At 29.2% G+C, this 20,771-nt stretch overlaps 1 protein-coding gene across 1 annotated transcript; it reads right to left on the bottom strand.

Annotated features, from left to right (window-relative positions):
• Positions 1–1,144: 1,144 nt before the first annotated feature.
• On the bottom strand, positions 1,145–20,026 carry LOC135961284 (nose resistant to fluoxetine protein 6-like). Its single transcript, XM_065512780.1, has 9 exons — positions 19,784–20,026; positions 11,257–11,480; positions 11,004–11,197; positions 7,414–7,878; positions 7,212–7,331; positions 7,001–7,111; positions 2,181–2,411; positions 1,714–1,883; positions 1,145–1,590 (listed from the first exon to the last, which is right to left on the bottom strand). The coding sequence occupies exons 1-9, from the start codon at positions 19,989–19,991 to the stop codon at positions 1,145–1,147; spliced, it is 2,169 nt and encodes a 722-aa protein (XP_065368852.1). The 5' UTR covers positions 19,992–20,026.
• Positions 20,027–20,771: the final 745 nt, after the last annotated feature.

Below are 20,771 nucleotides of genomic sequence, written 5' to 3'. Positions count from 1 at the left end.
ATTAGTATAAATTTGTAAAAAATACCATTTTTGGGATTTTCGCTCCAATTTTTAGGAATTGCGGGATTCACTTTGACACTTTCACCTGGAGCATATGTAGGTCCCACTTTAATAACTTAAACTCGAATACTCATTGGCTACGCCCACGTCGATTCTGCCCCACTGTGCGATATTAATTAATCCCTATTCTTTACATAATTAACTCATTATTGCATCATTCAAATTTTATTTAATTCAAATTCATGAAAAAATATTTTAATAATATCTTATATCAATTCAAATTTTTTACAAAAAGTCTTGAAAAATTATAGTCAATTAATTTTGAAAATGATTAAAAACAAAACAAAAACTAATTGAATGTGGATAAAATGTGTTCATTAAATTTGGATTAGATATCAATTCATAAAAATATTTTAATTCTGAATTAAGATTTGAATGAATTAATCTCAAATTTAATTAATTAATTCGAAACTTTGCTTAAAGATCTTGATTTGAAAGGCATTAAATAAAATTGTTTTTTTTTTAATTTCAAAACTTTTTTATTAATTTATAATTTTATTAGTATTTAATTAACAATAATAAAATTATTACATATTAAGTGAAACAATAACAAAATATATTAAATATAAAGGATTGAATGATTGAAGGAATTCGGTACAACATCTAAGATGACTTCTTGGTTTGGCGATTTATATTGATTGATTTTCTATAGTTCATATCGACAAACATTAAATTGTAAAATTAAATATTTTTTATATTAATTTTCTGCAATTCTGTTTTTTTCTATTTATAACTTTTATTTCATTTATTTTTTTGTTAATTAAACTTGTTACAGATAAAATTTTTTTTGGAAAATATTAATTAAAAAGTCACCCAAAAATCCTGACTAAGTACATATGTACTATGTTTTAAATAAAAATCTTTTCATTTGATTAAATTTATGTATATATGTAGAATAAATACTTTTAGAAAAACGTCAAATGTTATACTTATACACGGGTTGTTTTAGAAACGTTCATACAATTTAGTAAATTTGAGATTAAAAATCTACATGGTGTGAAAAATGTACACAAGCATTAGAAAAATTTCCCGACCATTTACTTATTTAGATGATAAAATCCCTTCATGTTTTCTCTTCCCTCATTTACGAATTCTTTTGTTTTAGCAGACGATTTGCAATTCTTTGCATTGGCAACTCAATTAAAATCAACATTAAAAATGCTGACATTATGGACAAAACGATGACGGTGAAGAAATCGGCTCCCGAACCGACTTCGGTAAAGTTGGTGGGTTCGTTGCGTAAACCAAACATGGCCACAACAACAACGGGAGCCAGCATATAAATGCTGAAACAAAATTTATTCAGAAATAAAAACGGTCGCGCACTCAGCAACACATTGAGACAGCCACCGCGACCACAAGCGCACATGATGATGACACCACCGATGCAAAGTGCGAAAAGCAATTTACCCATGGACATAATTGTCGCCACCACCCAAGTGGGCGTAGAACGCCAGTAGCTCATAAAATTCGTTGTCACATAGAGGACAATGCAAAAAAGCCAAAATGCTTTACGACCAAATGTGCGAACATGTTCATCTCTACGTTCATGCTGATTTTCCCTATGATGATGAGGATGCTGCTGGTGTTGTGGATGATGATGAGTCTCTGCTGTTACACTGACATGTTGTTCGGCTAGATGTTCTGTTTGTTGCAGTTGTTCTTTTTGCTGTTGTTGAGGTTGATGTTGCTGTTGACGTTGCTGTTGGCGTTGTTGCATTGTGTGCATTAACCAACCCATTGTTGCACCACCCAAATATGGAGGTATGCGAACCCACGGCTTGACATACAACTGATTGAGTGTACTGTAGATGACATCGATTCTGTCAAAGTAAATGTTAAATGGAAATGTTGGTTAGAAAGGTTTCCCCAGATTGATGGTTTATTTGTTTGTTTGCTTGTTTTGTTGGTTGTGGGATGGATGATGGTTTGATGGTGAGCTCTTTAGTTTGGTTTTACTTTAAAGTTACTTTAAACTAAACCTTAAACTAAACTATTCAAAGAATTTTAAAGTTTATTCTACTTACTATTGTAGCACATATATATGTATGTATATTATTATTGCAACAATTTGTTGCTTTTCAAATAGCATCATTTGCAAACTGGTTGTGACTACTTACTCAAATGTTATTCCACTGCCAAAATTACACATCCAACCGATGACCACAAATCCCAGTGCTAATGTGACAAATACTATTTTGGCTGCAATTGGCTTTTTAACATGCACAAACAACAATCCAGTGAATATAATAAAATATTGCATTTCACATGCTAAATACCAGGTCCATGAGCAACAAATATCATTCATATTGAGCAAATTGTGTATGTAAAGCAGATTATACCACCAGTTGCTATAAAGAAATTTACAAACAAAAATTAAATCAGTACAAACTATACGAATGTAAGTACTGTCGAAATAATTTAATAAAGGGCGCATGTTATATTTAGTTATTAATACACTGGATGGAAGGGAGCTGACACAGAACTTTCCACGGGTTTGGAATAGGAACAGGTTCTAGTTCTAATTCGTCATGACAATGTTTATTCTCCTAAAACCAATCGTCCTAAACACACACGAACAAGACGGTGTGTGGACGGTGGACGATGAAGATATCTAAATACCCATTATAGCACGAGATCTGGCCCCGGTAGCGATAAAAATAATGTCATCAGCAAATATTAATAAAATGTCATTCTCATATAGTTAAGGTACGTCAGACATAACGAGAACTTGTCCAAGGATCAAGCCATGGTACCTCAAAAACTGTCCACCATTACCAAATCACATATCCATCAGCATGTAAACTTTCCCATCCTAACAGACCGTATTAATGGCCCGGCATGGAAAGTAGAGTGGTCAGTTCAAAATGGTTTCCAGTTTTTAAAATGGAGAGTAGTCCCAATGCTACAATGTCTGTATTCTGTAGAGCAAAGTCGGAAGTCATCCCAATCCTTTCATTATATCATACCAAATGGATCACACCGATGGACTTACAAGAAGCAACTTACAAGCAGATTCACCTTCATTGAGTTATTAGAGATTGTACTTTATATTTAGCAGCTCAGTCCGCAATATATTAAATCTTACTGGGCTGTCCCATCTAAATTCGCCATATTCTCTTCGTTTGTTCAATAAAGTGGGAATTGCAGGTACCGCTAACTCCCGTACCTTAAGTATAGACTGATTATATTCAGAATGATCATGTTAATATGATCAATTCAGAGATTTTATATTCAAATTTCTCAGAGATTTTATATTCAAATTTCTAAACTACTTCGTAATTTGAACATTGTCATATCTCGTAGAATATTCTTGCGTTATACAATAACCAGCTTTGTGGTCCGCTTCAAATACCCAAGACCGCCCGCATTAATCCTCATAGAACCCTTAGTTTGTATATAAATAAAATCCAGACACCATCACCAGCAAATCCACCAATTAAAAAAAAAATCAGTTTGCTTTTATCCTCTTGACAGTTAATCAAATGTATTAAGGAGACACTTGAATTTTTTATTTAAACGAAAATATCTAAATTAACCTACCTAGACAGACCTTAATAAAATAAAACTGCTTATATTTTTAGAATTAGTTTAACAAAGTTTAAAAAAGTTGGGAATTGTTGCTTTCAAATTATGTAAAACAGAAGAGAATTATAAATCTTGGAAAAATAGTCTTGCATTATAAAATGTCCCAAAACAAGAAAATCTTTTACTGAATTTTTCTCCACATAATAGTAGGGTAAATTTTAATAGCCGATGCACAGTGGCTTAGAAACTTTTTTTAAATAATTCGGTATCTCATGAACTATTTGAGATATTGTTACGAATTACATGATTGGAGCTGAGGTGTTTTCGAGGTGATTTCATTGCGCTATTGTGGGCCAATATGAGACCCGCAAATTTTTTAAAATCCAAATCCAAAAATCCATTTTTGTACCGAATGAGCTGAAACTTAAAATATAAATATTCCTTGAGAAGTTCTATAAAAAATATGCTTACATGTTTAGGTTATCTCTAATAATTGAAGAGATATTTAGGCTCATTGATTTATTTTTTTTTAATTTTGATCGATATTTTTACGGTTTTTTTGATATGGCGTTATTTACCGTGTGATAGTAAAAAAACTTTGTAGGTATTTAAGAAACATATAGGGTTATACAAATATGGAACTTTTTCGAGGATCGGTGCTTTGCCTTTTTAGAATTTTTTTACTCAAACCCAAATTTTTTTTAAAATTGGCCAAGTTTGGATAGTCCTGGTGCGGACTATGTTCCCTTAAGGGAGCCAAATTTTACTTTACACGCTTTTGCACTAAGTTCTCTTGCCGGATCATATAAAAATTGTATATAGTCCCGATCAAAAATATTTTCTACAAATGAAATAATATATGGTCTTTTTGGAAAAAACGTAAAAAATATGCGATTAACTTTTTATATGGACGAGATAACTGTTATAACCAGGGAAACCGAAAATATGCTCTAAAAAAAACGTTTTAAGCGCTTTAAATATGCAGTAAAAACTTTAAAATATGCTCTTAAAATTAAAAAAATATGCGCTTAAAAAAACAAACTTTTACATAATTTTTAACCAAAAAAAATTTACTTAAATTTTCAAATAAAAATCGTTGTCTATTGGATCTGAAAACATTTTAAATTTAAAAGACAATATTTCTTTAACACTTAGAACGGTTAAGTTTGAATTAGAACTAAAATTTGATATTTAGATGGCGCTATTATTAAAATAGTGCTTATTTTTATTAAAACAAGTAAGAGAGCTATATTCGGCTGTGCCGAATCTTATATACCCTTGACCAAATTATACTTCAAAATAAAAAATGTAAATATTTTTAGGTGAACAAAATTTTTTTTTAGGTGAACAAAATTTTTTTTCAGTTTTTTTAATTTTTGGAAAAAAAAATTTCGAACTGTTTTTTTTATTTTTTTTTTAAATTTAAAAAAAAAAATTTTGTTTTTTAAATTTTTTTTTTTGGTGAAAAGCCATCTATTTTTAAATTTTGAATTTTAAACAAAGGAGGTAAAAACCTGTAACACAACAGCGAAAAATAAGTAAGACCAAACTTGTTTTTGATAAAGTCAAAATATGCTATTAAACAGTAAAATATGCTCTAAAAACTCAAAAATATGACATAAATATGCTCTTAAAACAAATATATGCAAAAATATGAATTTAAGGGTAAAATATGCAAAAATATGCACTAACAAATCGATGCCAAAATTCTTAAATAGTTATGAAACGTGTAAATATCTTATCCATGTGCTCATTCGACTCACCAGAAAAAACATGCATTTGCATATTTTGGTTTCCCTGGTTATAACATTTAGAATTTTATCGCCAATATAGCTGATATTTTAAAAATTAATTTGGTCCGTAGACCCACAATATCTAAAAAAAATCATAAAAAGATCGAGCAAAATTAAAAAAAACAAGTAAGAGAGCTATATTCGGCTGTGCCGAATCTTATATACCCTTCACCAAATTATACTTCAAATTAAAAATTCTAAATATTTTTAGGTAAACAAAATTTATTTTTTTTTAATTTTGTGGAAAAAAAATTTTTAATTGTTTTTTAAAATTATTTTTTTTAATTTTTTAAATTTTAAAATTTTTTTTTTGTTTTTTCAATTTTTTTTTAATATTAAAAAAAAACTTATTGTGAAAAAAAATTCGTGTTAAATTTTTTTTCACGATTTTGACCCTTTGTAGGTCCAACTTACTATGGTATTATATACGTCGTTGAAATATCTATCATTAGATAACCATATTGTCTATATTAATGACTTAGTAATCCAGATATATATAAAAAATAGGTAAAAAATCGAAGTTGTCCCGGTCTTTATTATTTTAAATAGCAACCGAGCCGTTAGAATTCCAGAGATATTGATGTATGAATCGTGTATGTAAGTTATTTGGGGGCTTCGAAAAGTTGATTTCAACAGACGGACATGGCTTAATCGACTCAGACATCTATAAGGATCTAGAATATATATACTTTATATATACTTTATAGGGTCGGAAAATAAATATCGTTTAACCCTCCGTTAGTCGCAACTGATCTGGTTGATACAAGTAAACATTTTTATTGTAAATTTGTTTAAATTCCCTATATTTTAAGCTATTTTTTTATGATAAAAATATATATTTACTGCAATTTTATTTTTAGTACTCTTTTAAATACTTTGAATTTATTATTGTTTTTTTTGCAAAATCTAATTTTTTTTTCCAAAATGGTGCCTTTTTTAAAATTTTTTTTTTTTGCTCAAAAGAAAGCTTGGGTCTATTCCTTTAAGATCTAGTGGGATGCGAGTGGGATATATGTATAGCAAAATAAATGTTTTGTCACCTTATTTGTAATTTGTGTGAACTTAACTTAACCATTTAAGTCAGATCGAAATTACCTTAACCGAAGAAACATCAGATAAATAACAAAAAAACGCAAAATAACATTACCGAAATAATTCAAATTAGCGTTACCGTTATCTTTTTACCGTTTCGAATCGGTAGCCAACTTTGGTTCTTCTTCATTTTGTTTACCATTTATATAAATTATTTTTTAAACGAAATTTTCTGAAATATTAATAATATCTTAAATTTTATCCAATAATTTTGATCGTAGACCTATTCTAAAATCCATTGTTTAATCGAATACTGTTAATATGAGCTCTTTTAATTCATTAAGATGTAATCAAAATCAATATTAATAAAATAAATTTGTCATTATTAAACCGTCATGAATATATTAAGAGAATATTGCTTATTGTTCTTTAATTTATCACAAAAATGTTTTACATACATCGTAGATTACATGAAAAATTAGATATTTAAATGCAACAAAAGATTCAATTACATTGATTACATGTAATTTACATGCCACTCGTATAACTGGATAAATACATAGAAACGATGAATGAATACTACTTACGACTTGCAATAGAAACCGCTATTTTCGCTTAAACGAAAGGGTGAATACATATTAAGGAAATCCAAAATCATTGTACTCAATAGCATTGTAATAATCATTACAGGAGTTAAACTGTAATAAAGAAACAAAGCAATTAATTACGTAACTAAATATCTACATGTATGTATGTTTTATTTATTTAATTTTTAAATCAAATTCTCACACAACTTACCGCATGTAACGTTGCAACAAAGAACGTATAAAAAGTTTTAAATTTCCCCACCATGACAGCCCACGTATTTGTTGTAACAATTTGGCATTCGATAAGAAATTATTAACTAAAAGAAAAGAACTAGAAAGTAAATGTTATGATTATTTTCCTTTTGTAAAATCAAGTCCATTTTATTGTTTATAGCTTTTTTTTGCTGTAAAACCTCATTATAAAGAAAATATCCACATAGAAACAGGCCTGTAGAATTGGTTGCAAAGTAAATGCCTCCAGTCTGGCAAAGATGAATGGTGTATTCGAAATGGCAAATAGGGAATAGTAGTAGACATGAAATACCGTTATCCACAAACAGACTATGGTGCGCAGACCCGCCATGACAGTTAAAAATCTCGAATTCGTATTTGAATTCTCCAAACTCATAACGGTCTTGTAGTTGAGAGAGAAACGAAAGCACATCAAAAGCTCTTCACATAAAGAGCTTTGTCTCAACTCATATCGATGTGGTACTTCGTGGTCGATGATACTGTTTGTGGTGGGTACACCATTTGTTGGTGAATTGGGATTGAGGTGGCTTTTAATGTGCGACGTATGCTGGAGCTTTAATTTATTTTTCGAATTGTAAACAACTTCGGCGAATATTCCCAACAGAGTGGTTGTTATGAGTACCATACTGGAAAAAATTAGTAAAAGCTTTTAATAAATAGTGTCGCCAATCAACAAGGGGTTTTTAAACAGCACAGTGGTAACATGTTACCTTTGGTTAAAAGATAATTATTTTTTGGAAAAAACTCAACGTGACGAAAAACGAACATTTATTGTAACATTAAACTTGTCAATAGTAAATAGTAGGGTATTCAATTAATCGGGTTTCTGATTTAATCGGTTAATCGAGCAAATAATTAATCGAGGTTTAGATTTATTCGGTTAATAATCGGTTAATTTAAAATTATTATAATTTCTATTTTCATTTTAAATTGAAAATACAACAACGAATTTTGTGTACAAAAACATAAAAAACAGCAAATAAGGTATTTGAGATCATTTTTGTAAACAATCGCCTATTTGCTGCAACAACGTCATAACTCAAAATCCGTGTTTTATGAACTGAGTAATACAAAATATGCGCTGTTCTATAATCTTTCATATAGTTTCATCTGTTTTCAAAAAAGTGAATTTTTTTTGTGTGAGAGTGTTTTTTGTTGTAAACATCAAAATTAAAATTCATGTTTTCTCGTATATTTGATAAGTAAAAATTTGGGTTAAATACAGATTAGAAAGATATTAACATCTACAATTTATATTTCTGAAATCACATGATTTGTTGAAAATTTATTTAAGAAATAGTAAAATGTCCTAAAATATTCAAAGATATTTTTCTCGAAACGACTTTTTTTGAATTATGACGTTGTTGCAGCAAATGAGCGATGTGTGAGTTGTTTAGGGTTTTTGTGAGATCTTCTGAAAAAATCTTTTATAAAAAGAATATAATTTAAACGATTTTTTCTTTAGATTTAATAAAAGTTTTCTTGGAAAAAAACTCTCTCGCTGATTGTTTATGTTGGAGAAATCAAAAGCATAATAAAGAAAATTCCTTTTTGATTGTTTTAGATTTTGATTAATTTAATAGTTTCGTTTAGTTATGATAAAACAATCATTTCAAAAAAAGTTTCGTCTATACATGGAAATACAAAGTTTCAAATAGATGTAAATTAAATATGTCAATTATTATACATACTCACTAATCATGTTTATTGGATGTTCAAAAATATCTAATTTTAATTTGAAATTTGTATTTGAATTGAAACGGAAAAATAAATACAAAAAAAAAGAATTTCGGTTAATCGGTTAATCGACACAAATTAATCGGTTTATTTGTTATTTGAAAATCGGCAATTTCAAATTATTCGAACAGTTAACCGTCAAAAATTAAGACGCAGATTTTGAGCTTAAAATGCCTTTTCATCGTGCATGTTTAAAAAAACTAATTTTTTTTATAAGATGTGTGGGTTTTTGTAAATATTTTTAAGGATTCAAAAAACATCAGTTGTATTAATTTTTGATGCAGAATCGACTGTTGAAATCATATTTGCTATATATTCAACAGTTTTTGCTTTGCAGAAAATGTGCTCAAAATGTGTGTCTTTAGGTGCACACAAAAAAAGGACGCCATTATTTTTATTTACGCAAAAACCTTCAGAAAAATTATGATACCCGCAAATCAAATTTTTGAAATTAACTCTAATGTACATACTTTATTGTTATTTCTTCTTATATAATGTACTTATGCAAGTATTCTATGCTTTTTAGTGCCTAAAAAAATTAATTGCTAAATAAATAAATTATATTCAATTGTAAAGACATAATTATGTACGTTTCTTTGTTTTAATTTTCGGGATTTTAGATTCTTTATCAAATCCCGAACCCCGGGATTTTCAAAAACCAGTCCCGATTAACATCTCTAGTTGGCCCTTAATAAACGAACGTTGGATTTTTGCCAGTCTCACAACCCAGTTTGGTGAATATTTAAAAAAAAATCATCCTGAAAAATGTTAGGTAAATCGGTAGAGGTTAAGACGTGCCTGCCGCAAGCCCTTTGAAGTTTTGAGATGCATTTACAAGGGGGAAAAATGCAATTTTATCAGTTTTTGTAAAAATTTTGCAATTAAAAAATTACTTTTGCAATTTAATTTAAAAGAATAGAAATGTGTACGTAATTGTCGTTCTAATGAGACATTTGGTCAAACTATTTTAAAGTTATTAAAAATTCCCCTGGCCATTAACGTGTCTCAGGCCAATAGAAGAAGAAATGTAGGAACAAAATTTACATATTTTGAGAAATATTAAAATAGAAGCTCACTTTTACATAAAATATTTCCACATTTACTAGTATATGAGTTTCTGTCTTCTTAGGATACCGTTAATCTATTCGAAGGTATGACCAAAAAAATAATAAAAAAATTTAACGGCAGTTCCAAAACTCCATTTTCACATTTTTAAAAATTTTGTTTAACAGATTTCTTGATCATCTCATTGGGATTTATTGAGAATATAATGGGGAATAAAATTATGAAAATTTCTCTAAGGAACGGAAAAACTATAGTAGATATTGTCATATTTGTATTCCCTATTATATTCTCAATAAATTCCAATGAGATGATCAAAAAATTCTGAAATTGTTTAACAAAATTTTAAAAAATTGGAGTTTTGAAACTGCCATTAAAAAAATTAAATCTTTTTGGTCATACCTGCGAATAGGTTAACGGTATCCTACGAACACAAAACTCATATATAATTAAATACTGATATATTTTAAGTAAAAATAGGCTTTTATTTTAAAATTTATCAAAATATGTTAATTTTGTTCCTACATTTCATGTTCCAATGGCCTGGGGAATTTTTAAGAACTTTAAAATTTTTCGACCAATTTCTGTTTTTTATGTCCCAGTAGAACGACAATTACGTACACATTTCTATTCTTTTAAATTAAATTGCAAAAGTAATTTTTTAATGGCAAAATTTTAACAAAAACTGAAAAAAAATTAAATTTTTTCCCTTGTAAATGCATCTCAAAACTTCAGAGGGCTTGCCCCAACCGATTTACCTAAAAATTTTTCAGTATGATTTTTTCACCAATGTACACCAAATTGGGGGGTGAGACTGACATAAATTCAACTTTCATTTATTAAGGGCCACCCTAATGTACATAGGATATTATGACTTATATTTATATATGTCCTATTATATTTAAAAAGGTCAAATATTCCACTGTGCATACACATTATAAAAAATACTCACAAAATTAAAACACTTCCAGTTTCAGTTAAATATTTCCAACTGAAATGGGGAGCTTTTACATCTAAAGCTTTCATTTTTAACTTAAAATTCCGTTGCATTTGAAAATATTGATGTTGAAAGTAGAAATCGGTATAGGAACTTATTTTTGAGATGCTGCAACTTTTTGGCAAACACAAACCCAAATGAATAAGATTCTGAAATTGAAACAATTTAATTAGTTTATTGAAATTTTTAAAATAGAATTATAATTCACCTCGTATGGTAATTTTATGTCTATATAATATGGTGTGGTAAAATTTAAATACACAACAATGAATTGCACGGGAAACGGACTGGTGGCATTGAAAATTGGAGGACGTGAATGTGATAAGCTAATGGTGAAAGGCTGATTAAGATCATTGCATAAATCAGGTGTACCAAACCAGAAATAATTTCCCCAGGTAAATGTTTTGGGAGCTGAACCAAATGAGTCCAAAACTATAGAAATGAAATAAAAATATCATATAGGATTAATATTTATTATTTTTCAAAATTGTATTTTAAACAATTTTAAATTTAAGGAACATATTTAAATATGTTACACATAAAAAAGTATAATTTTTTAACGCTAATAAAAATGCATTAACTGAATGTAGTTTATTCAAAAAGAGGTAAAGAATGTTTGTGGTTACATTTTAAGAGAAATTGAAATTCCAAATACATAATAGTAAGCTATTTCCATTTGAATATGTATTAGGGTATTCAATTAATCGGGTTTCTGGTTTAATCGGTTAATCGAGCAAATAATTAATCGAGGTTTAGATTTATTCGGTTAATAATCGGTTAATTTAAAATTATTCGATTAACCGAATAATTTCTATTTTAATTTTAAATTGAAAATACAACAACGAATTTTGTGTACAAAAACATAAAAAACGGCAAATAAGGTATTTGAGATCATTTTTGTACACATATCGCCTATTTGCTGCAACAACGTCATAACTCAAAATCCGTGTTTTGTGAACTGAGTAATACAAAATATGCACTATTCTATAATCTTTCATTTAGTTTTATCAGTTTTCAAAAAAGTCAATTATTTTTGGTGTGAGAGTGTATATTTGATAAGTAAAAATTTAGGATAAATACTGATTAGAAAGATATTAACCAGGGACCGTAACAATTATGACATTTATAATAAAAATCACAACATAATTGTTATTTTCTGAGTTTTATTTTTTTTGTCAGAAATAATTCTTATTTTTTATTTTTATTTTTTTTTTTGTCAGGAATATTTGTCAGACTTTGAGTTTTATTTTTTTTTTGTCAGGAATAATTGTTATTTTTGATTTTTATTTTTTTTGACAGAAATAATTGTTATTTTTTGATTTTTATTTTTTTTGTCAGATATATTTGTCAGACTTTGATTTTTATTTTTATACCCTTCACCACGAGTAGCAAGGGTATATATAAGTTTGTCATTCCGTTTGTAATTTCTACATTTTTCATTTGCGACCCCACAAAGTATATATATTTTGGATCGTTATAGATAGCGAAGTCGATATCGCCATGTCCGTCTGCCCGTCTATTCGGCTGTATGTTGAAATCAACTTTCCGTAGCCCCCAAATAACTTACAAACATGATTGATACATCAATATATCAGGAATTCTTCCGGCTCGGTTGCCATTTAAAATCGTTTAGATTTAATAAAACTTTTCTTGGAAAAAAACTCTCTCGCTGATTGTATATGTTTCAGAAATCAAAAGCATGATAAAGAATATTCCTTTTTGGATTGTTTTAGATTTTGATTAATTTAATAGTTTCGTTTAGTTATGTTAAAAGACTCATTTCAAAAAATGTAAATACAAACAAAGTTTCAAAGACATGTAAATTAAATATGTCAGTTGTTATACATACATACTCACTAATCATGTTTATTGGATGTTCAAAAAATATCTAATTTTAATATGAAATTTGTATTTGAATTGAAAGACAAAAGTAAATACAAAACAAATTTTTAAAAGTGCAATAAAAAGGGAATTTCGGCAATTTTAAATTATTCGAACAGTTAACCGTTAAAAATTAATCGGTTAACCGATTAACGGTTAATCGATTGAATACCCTAATATGTATTTGCATTGTTTTTCTTTTACATTTTTGTAATTATTGCAAAAGATATATATATTTCCGATTAATACCATTTTTTTAAACTTTAAAATTATAAAGTAAAACAAAATCAGAAAAAATTTATATTTTTGAATATTTCGGATTTTTGATAAAAATTAAATTTCATGGAAACTTAAATGACAATGGAGGATTAAGGGATAAATTGTATTGAGTTATGTAAAAAATAGTTAAAATAATATATTTTTATAAGCAACAAAATACAATGCGTTAAAAATTTCACATGTGACCAATTTCTAACTACATCCACAATGTTAGTGTGTTTTTTCTTATTCGTATTTTATTGGAAATGCTTTATTTTTTAAAATTCTAATAAGCAATCCTTTAGAAATATGGTGATTTATTATGATACTTTTGTCAGTAATTCGAATAAGAAAATTTCCAATATGATTTATATATACAATATTTATACAGAACTTTTTACGTATTGAATGGTAACACTGTGCACGAAATTGACACTTTTTTTCTGTCAAAAAGGGCACAATGTGGGTTAAACTAATTCGGCTACGCAGAATTCAGTGGTGCTAACCGCTTTTTAGGTTTGCTCGTATTTTCGAGATATACCGTTATGGAGGAGGTTGCACAATATACATCCGCGTAACTCAAAAAACGGTTTAGTTTCTTGATTAAACTGAAAAAACCTAAATTCCGCAATAAAATTATATTTAAGTAAGGCAGTCCAAGGCAGTCCTCTATAGGTCAAAGTATCACTTTTTCCGTGCGAAATTAATAACTATTAAAGTACTGTTTGTTACCAAATTTGGACCATATGTAGAAATACTTATATTTTCAACAAATTTAAGAAAAAATTAACCCTTTGTGGACCATTAACCCATCAGGAGTAAAATAAAGTACATTCATTGCTTTTGATTAGAAAAAATTTATTTCATATTAGTTTACAGTCAAATTTGTTGAATAGGTAATTCATTTTGTAAACACATTTGATTCAAAATGTTAATTGAAGTATCAGATAAATCTTCGCACAGTGATATAGAAAATAAAAGGGGGAAATAAATCTGTAATTTCTAAATCCTTAGTCCGATTTGAATGAAATTTGACATGCGCAATGAAGAAGTGTTGTACCGCATGGGCTCACCAGGGGTGCGGCCAGCGGTCCCCATAGTAGGACACCTCGGCTGTCTGTGTTTTCTATCATCTGCTTCGAATGTATTAATACCTTGTGTACTGTGGATGTCATTGGTAACCAAAGATACAAATCTGAAAGCATATATCACCATTAAGCCATATAGTGTTTTCATTTCGAAAATTATCTTCCTTTCTTCCGCATTTTTGACATTTTACTTTTAAGTAATTGTAGACAAAAAGGCGGACTTTTTCATCCAACAATTTCTTACAACCCTTAGGAATAACAGGACCACTAATTTTCTTCACAATATATTTAATAATAGCATCATACTTTGAGTCTTTTGGGCTTCCTTTTAGCCAAATTTCAAAAAGTTAATTTTTTATAGCACAGTAACCTAGAAAAAATTAAATTACCCAAAAGTGCAAAAATGCTCAGTATGAAATAAAGTGAAATGAATTCACAACATTTAAATATATTTATTTCTTTTTATTTCAAGTAATCAAAAGAAATTACTTTAAGGTTATGTTTAAAAATTGTAATTTTTTATATAAAGGGAAATAGTTTCCAAATATTTAGGAAAGAAAAACGCCTCGTTGTTTTCCATTTAAAACATTATTTGAATTATTCACACACTTTCCACAATTAACGGTTAAAAGTTACAATATTATATTGATACTATTCACAAACTTTTAAAAATGTATCGAAACTTTGACTTTGAAGGCGTATTTTGTATTTTACCAAACCAATTGCGAATTTGATTGCATTAGAGTTTTAGTAACAGGTTGACAACAAAAAATAATGAATAATGACAACTTCGAAATTTGAATTTCTCACGGAAAAAGTGAACTATAGTGCAGTCGTTTTAGAAATATAAATTTTTTTAGAAAAATTTCGAAATTTTTGGTTTTTAAAATGGCATTAAAAATTTTAAAATACATATAGAAAACGAAGTTCCAAATAAAACATGTATAGGCAAAAAATAAAATATTCGCAACAACATCAAGCAACTGAATGAAATAGAGTAGCGAGCATAAAAAATGCAACGCTATTCAATATGATTTTCAACAGCATTTGCTCTAAAAGGTATCCAAATGTCGACATCTGCTGTTTTTATATTCTTATTGAACATAGGCAATTATTGTATGACATTTTGTCCAATATTTTTTTACGTAAGGATAATTATAAAATTTTTAAAAAAAACAGTGGTAAAATTGTGCAAGCAAAAACAAATGCAACTCTACGGAAATTTACTTAATTTTTAAAATTTTGAAAAAAAAAATAATTATTAAAAATTGCTAAAAACTATAATACTGTTACAATACAGTAATTTACTGTTAATACTAATAAATTCAAGGATATGAAATCTACAAAGGATAACAGAATTAACGAATGATGCATTTTCTGTTCAATATGGTGAATTTTTCGAAAACCAAGAAAAATTTTAAATTTTTTATTTATTTCTTTTCCAATTATGAAAAGGAAATCAGATTATTACTGATCTGTGTAGAGTAAGTTCGGGTAATGTGGTATAGGCGGGTAATGTGGTATAGCTGCTTTTCTCTAAAACTAAGAGCATAGGAGTAGCGCTACCAAGCTTAAGAGTTTTATGGTCTCAGAAAATTAACATTGGATGAGTGGACTTCATTTTTGCAGGACATGGAATTAGTCAGTTGTAAAAAAATCAACACTATGTGGTAGACTTTTTTTGTGATCTGTTAAAAATTACTTTTTTTTCTAAAATCACGTGTTTTAAACTTCATTAATTTAATTTTGAAGTCAAATGGGAATATTTGATGAACATATGTAACAATGTAGTGTATATGTTTAATTATACCCTACACCACCATAGTGGGGAGGGTATAATGCGTTTGTGCAGATGTTTGTAACGCCCAAAAATATTAGTATAACACTCACCTAAAAGTATACCGATCGACTTAGAATCACTTTCTGAGTCGACTCGATCGATTAAACGATGTCCGTCCGTCCGTCTGGTCGGCTGGCTGACTGTCCATGTAAACCTTTTTTGGCTCAAGGACCAAAAAATCAGTCCATTATTTCACCTAGCCCCCATACAAATGTCCTCCCGAAATTGGTCTTTATCGGTCATAAATGTTTAATTTATATATGTGTCTCCACAAATTCAGCGCCAAATAAGTTTTATATACACAAAACTCATGTCACCAAATTTTGTTACGATCGGTCCATAATTAGTCATAGCTCCCATATACCCCCGCTTCCGAAAATCACTTTAATGTGCATAAATCGCTTAAAAATGTATACACACAAAATTCAACATAGTTAACTTTAATATAGACACAAAACACACGACCTGATTTCATGGTGATCGGTCCATAATTGGTCATAGCCCCCATATAAGGCCCACTTCCGAAAATCACTCAAAAATATAAATTATTGAAATATATTTATCATATGGTCAGGCTTGACCGATCATACTTTCTTACTTGTTTTATAATAATTTCAATAAACCACGTGGTCGGCTAATGTGGTATAGCTAAAGAATTTCAAGCAAATAATATGCCAAAGAAATGTGAAGTATGAAAATGGGCAGCGGAAGATTTGAAGAACGCTATCTGAACTATTAGAAACAACAAATGGACATTTTTTTCGCATCAGTCATTCAATGTCTCCTACGAAGAGAATAATGTATTGAGGAGCTTCTGGTAAGCTTGGTCAGCCGCCAACTGTAACCGCAACCATGGAAGCTGATTTAAATAAACCGCAACTCATTTACAAATTAAAATACTATGCATCGGTTCTGTGGTTTAGTATACAATATTAACAGAACATGGTATACCACATTACCCGCCAATTTTTTCAATGGCTTGTTTATGGGCTTTTTCTCTTTTTTTTTTTCCAAATTTCTCTAAAACTTGAACTTAAACGACTTTTTTTCTTTCATGGATGTAAACCTAACACTTGTAGTAGAACACCAGCTGATAACTGTTCTAATCGAATTAAGATTTTAAAAATTATAGTCAAATAAAAAATAGGTATACACATTACCCGAACTTACTCTACTATTTTGGTTCAATATATGTAAGCTATGACCTATTATGATCCTAACTATTTGAGGGCTATTTTTGTAGAATTTCATATAAACAACGCTATTAAGAAGAGTGGACCTTATATGGACCAATATTTAAAAAATCTTGCAGTACGATTCTTGGATACAAATAACTGATCGGTGTAAAATTTAGTTTCAGTAAAATTTTTTTTTGGATATTTGTGCAGGTTAATGGGTTTTCCTGAAGTGGTTCTTATATGGAGGCTATGACCAATTATGAGCCTATCATCATAAAATTTGGTACATCGATTTTTGTATACATATATTGAATAAATTTGTTTCGAATTTAAACCTGATAAGAAATTTATGAGGATTTTAGTGATTTTCGGCAGTGGACCTTATATGGGAGCTATGGTTAAATATGGACCGATATTCACAAAATCCAGAAGTATGATTACTGGATACAAATTACTGATCTGTGCGTAATTTCATTTTGATATCATCGACATGCTTCAAATATTTTTTAAGGTTAATAATTTTTTCGGAAATGGGCCTTATAGGGGAGCTATGACCAATTATCGGCCAATCTGCATAAAATTTGGTACAGTGATTTCTATGTATATGAGTATTATTTTTGTCGAATTTTAGCATGATAAAGATACTTATGAGAGATTTATGAGTACTTAACTGATTTTCGGAAGTGGGCCTTATATAGGAGCTATGGTCAAATATGGACTGATATTCACAAAATTCTGTAGTATGATTTCTAAATATAAATTATGTATCCGTATAAAAGTTTGTTTTGATATTGATATTTTATGTAGTTTAATGTGTTTTTCGGAAGTGGTCCTTATATGGGAGCTATAACCAATGATCGGCCGATCTTCATAGAATTAGGTGCAGCGATTTTGGTATATATGGGGACTATTTATGACGAATTTCAACTTAATAGCGATATTTATAAGACATTTATGCTTATTTAAGTGATTTTCGGAAATGAATTTTGTATGTGGGCTATGGTCAAATATGGGCCGATCCACAAAAAAATTGGTGTTGCGATTTTTTTAAGCACGATACTTATTTTTCCTGAATTCTGTGTGGATACTGCAATTTTGTAGGCATTTACAGACCATATAACCATATTTCGGGAAGAAATTTGTATGGGGGCTAGGAGAAATCATGCACCGATTCTTATAATTTTCGCCAGAGTTAGTCCTTTTAACATACGAATAGAGTGTGTACAATTTTATGGTATTACATGCAATATATTTGCACAAATAACAAAAACTATGTTAAAATTATCATGTTTTTTTTAGGTTGTCTCACATTTTGATTCATAACTCTGGTTCCACTGAACCGATTTTGCTGATTTTCAATACCAAACTGCTTAAGAGAACAATAAACATTTGTTTTTGCAAGTCTACCAATTTTGTTTGCCTATTTTGGACGTGAGCGTGTTTTACATAGACAAGACAGACGGACGGACATGGCTTAATCGACTTAGAATTTCATAAGGATCAATAATATTTATATACTTTGTTGGGTCTCAGATAAATATTTCTCAGTGTTACACACGGAATGACAAACTTATATATACCCTCATTCAACACTTATGGTGGTGGAGGGTATAAAAATATAAAGCATCGTTTCTTCCAAATATAGAGGAATATACAGTAAAGAAGATCGGTCTAGTGGTTTAGCCTCCTATACGGTACAAACAAACAAATATTTTTTTAAATTTTTTTTTCCTTTATTGAATCTTTCTTTTGAAAAATTTACAATAAGTATTAACTTGAAATACCGAAAAGCTAAGAATGTATGAATAGCATCAGCTTAAGAGTCAGTTAATTAAGCGTTGGATTTTATTTGAAAAATACTGCAAAATAAACTAAGATATATTTATTAAAATGAATAACAACTTTTGCATAAAAGTTTACAAAAATTTAGATGTACTTTCTTATTCATGTGTATTATAAAACATGCGACATAAAATCTAAACAAAATATTTCTAAAATTCTATTTTGCTTTAAATTAAACTGGATTCTCAACGGTGACACAGTAGTACACTAAAACATTTTGCTGTAGTCAATTGAAGAGAGTGCTGTGTGAATAATTGTCAAGTGAACTTTTTTTTACCTTTACCTTGTATGTTGCACATTTAATTTAAATTTTAAAATAAATTTTTACAAAATATTTACGTAGTAGTTTTTCCTTTTTTAGTATTTTTGTTTAAACATACACTTTTATATGAGTTTTCATTATATGCTGCATTTTTGTGTAATATAAATTTTATATTATATTTTGTTTTAATATTAAATTTTTCACAAATTTTGTATGAATTTTAAGAAATATTTCAAGTGAATGTCCCTAATTCATGTAAGAAACAGTATAAATCTGTTTGTTTACACTTGATCATGAAAATATGAATGTAAGACATTTCTTATTCAAGCGAAACACAAAAAATAAAAACGAAATTCATACAAAACAACACTCAGCCTCACACACACCTTTTAATCCCCAAACTTCATGTTTTGCCATTGCATTCAACATTATTTCAAGTTCTTGGCCACATTTAGTACGATTTTCATGAAAAGCTCCCAAACTGGCTATGCCAACTAGGAAATTATGCTCAACCAGTTGTTGAACCCCGGCCATCGCCTCCGTTCGTAAAACACTTTCTTTGTCATGTTGCAAGTCTGGTGGCGGCGGTGACATCGTCACTGCTGAAGCATTTATTACAAAAACGCATAAAATGCTTAGTGCCACCACAGCTACTACTCGTGCAACGCGATTTATTCCGTACCACATTTCCGATTGCAACACATTAACGGTTGTTGCCAACTTCAAGCACAAACACCAACTGAATGCCAACCAGCCAGCGAACAAACCGTTGTCTATGAAAATGTTTTGCAAAATGAAAAATAGTTTTTCCAATAGAGTATCGGTTGGAATGTGAAATTAGAGTAGCGAAAGGGTTTCGAAAGCTTGCTGCTTGCTGTAGTTGATTTTTATCCAGCAAACATACAAATACAAAACAACTTGGAGCTGCATTAAATGCAGCTTAGCGCGAAACTATTAGCGGTAATAGACGTGGTTAGCTGTCGATGCCGATGGTGTTGCTTAGAGTCGAACTTATATAATAATAATATTAATATGTCCGATTATATTTATATAGTTGTTACTCATACTGATATCTGTAGAGTGTCCATTGGAAATATGAAATCTTGCACCACATTTAACTTGTGGACTTTAAAAATACTTGTTCGCACGAACTTTTACATACATAAATATGTACAATATCATAAAATCGATCAAATAATCATTTGTTTTTTATTATTGACATTAGTGTGGCTGTAAATATTCTTTAAATAAACATTGACAAGTAATGAAAAGTTAAAAGAGAGTATTGAAAACTGAAAAGTCGAACATAAAATGCACTTCTTTACACGAATTTTGAAATATATTTTCAAAGCTCCTTAATATCAGTAAGTTTTC

Source organism: Calliphora vicina, chromosome 5, assembly GCF_958450345.1.
Source record: "Calliphora vicina chromosome 5, idCalVici1.1, whole genome shotgun sequence".
Lineage (NCBI taxonomy): Eukaryota > Metazoa > Arthropoda > Insecta > Diptera > Calliphoridae > Calliphora > Calliphora vicina.
Note: the sequence above shows the minus strand (reverse complement) of the source record. Positions and strands in the feature narration are given on the sequence as shown.

What these genes read in the sequence shown, in the direction of transcription:
- LOC135961284 (XM_065512780.1), bottom strand. Translation starts at nt 19,991, where the DNA reads ATGTCACCGCCGCCACCAGACTTGCAACATGACAAAGAAAGTGTTTTA. An exon ending in GATATTTTCTTTATAATGAG is followed by an intron (nt 7,332 to 7,413) that starts GTTTTACAGCAA and finishes TTTACTTTCTAG; the next exon opens with TTCTTTTCTTTTAGTTAATA. An exon ending in ACAGCAAAAAGAACAACTGC is followed by an intron (nt 1,591 to 1,713) that starts AACAAACAGAAC and finishes GAGATGAACATG; the next exon opens with TTCGCACATTTGGTCGTAAA.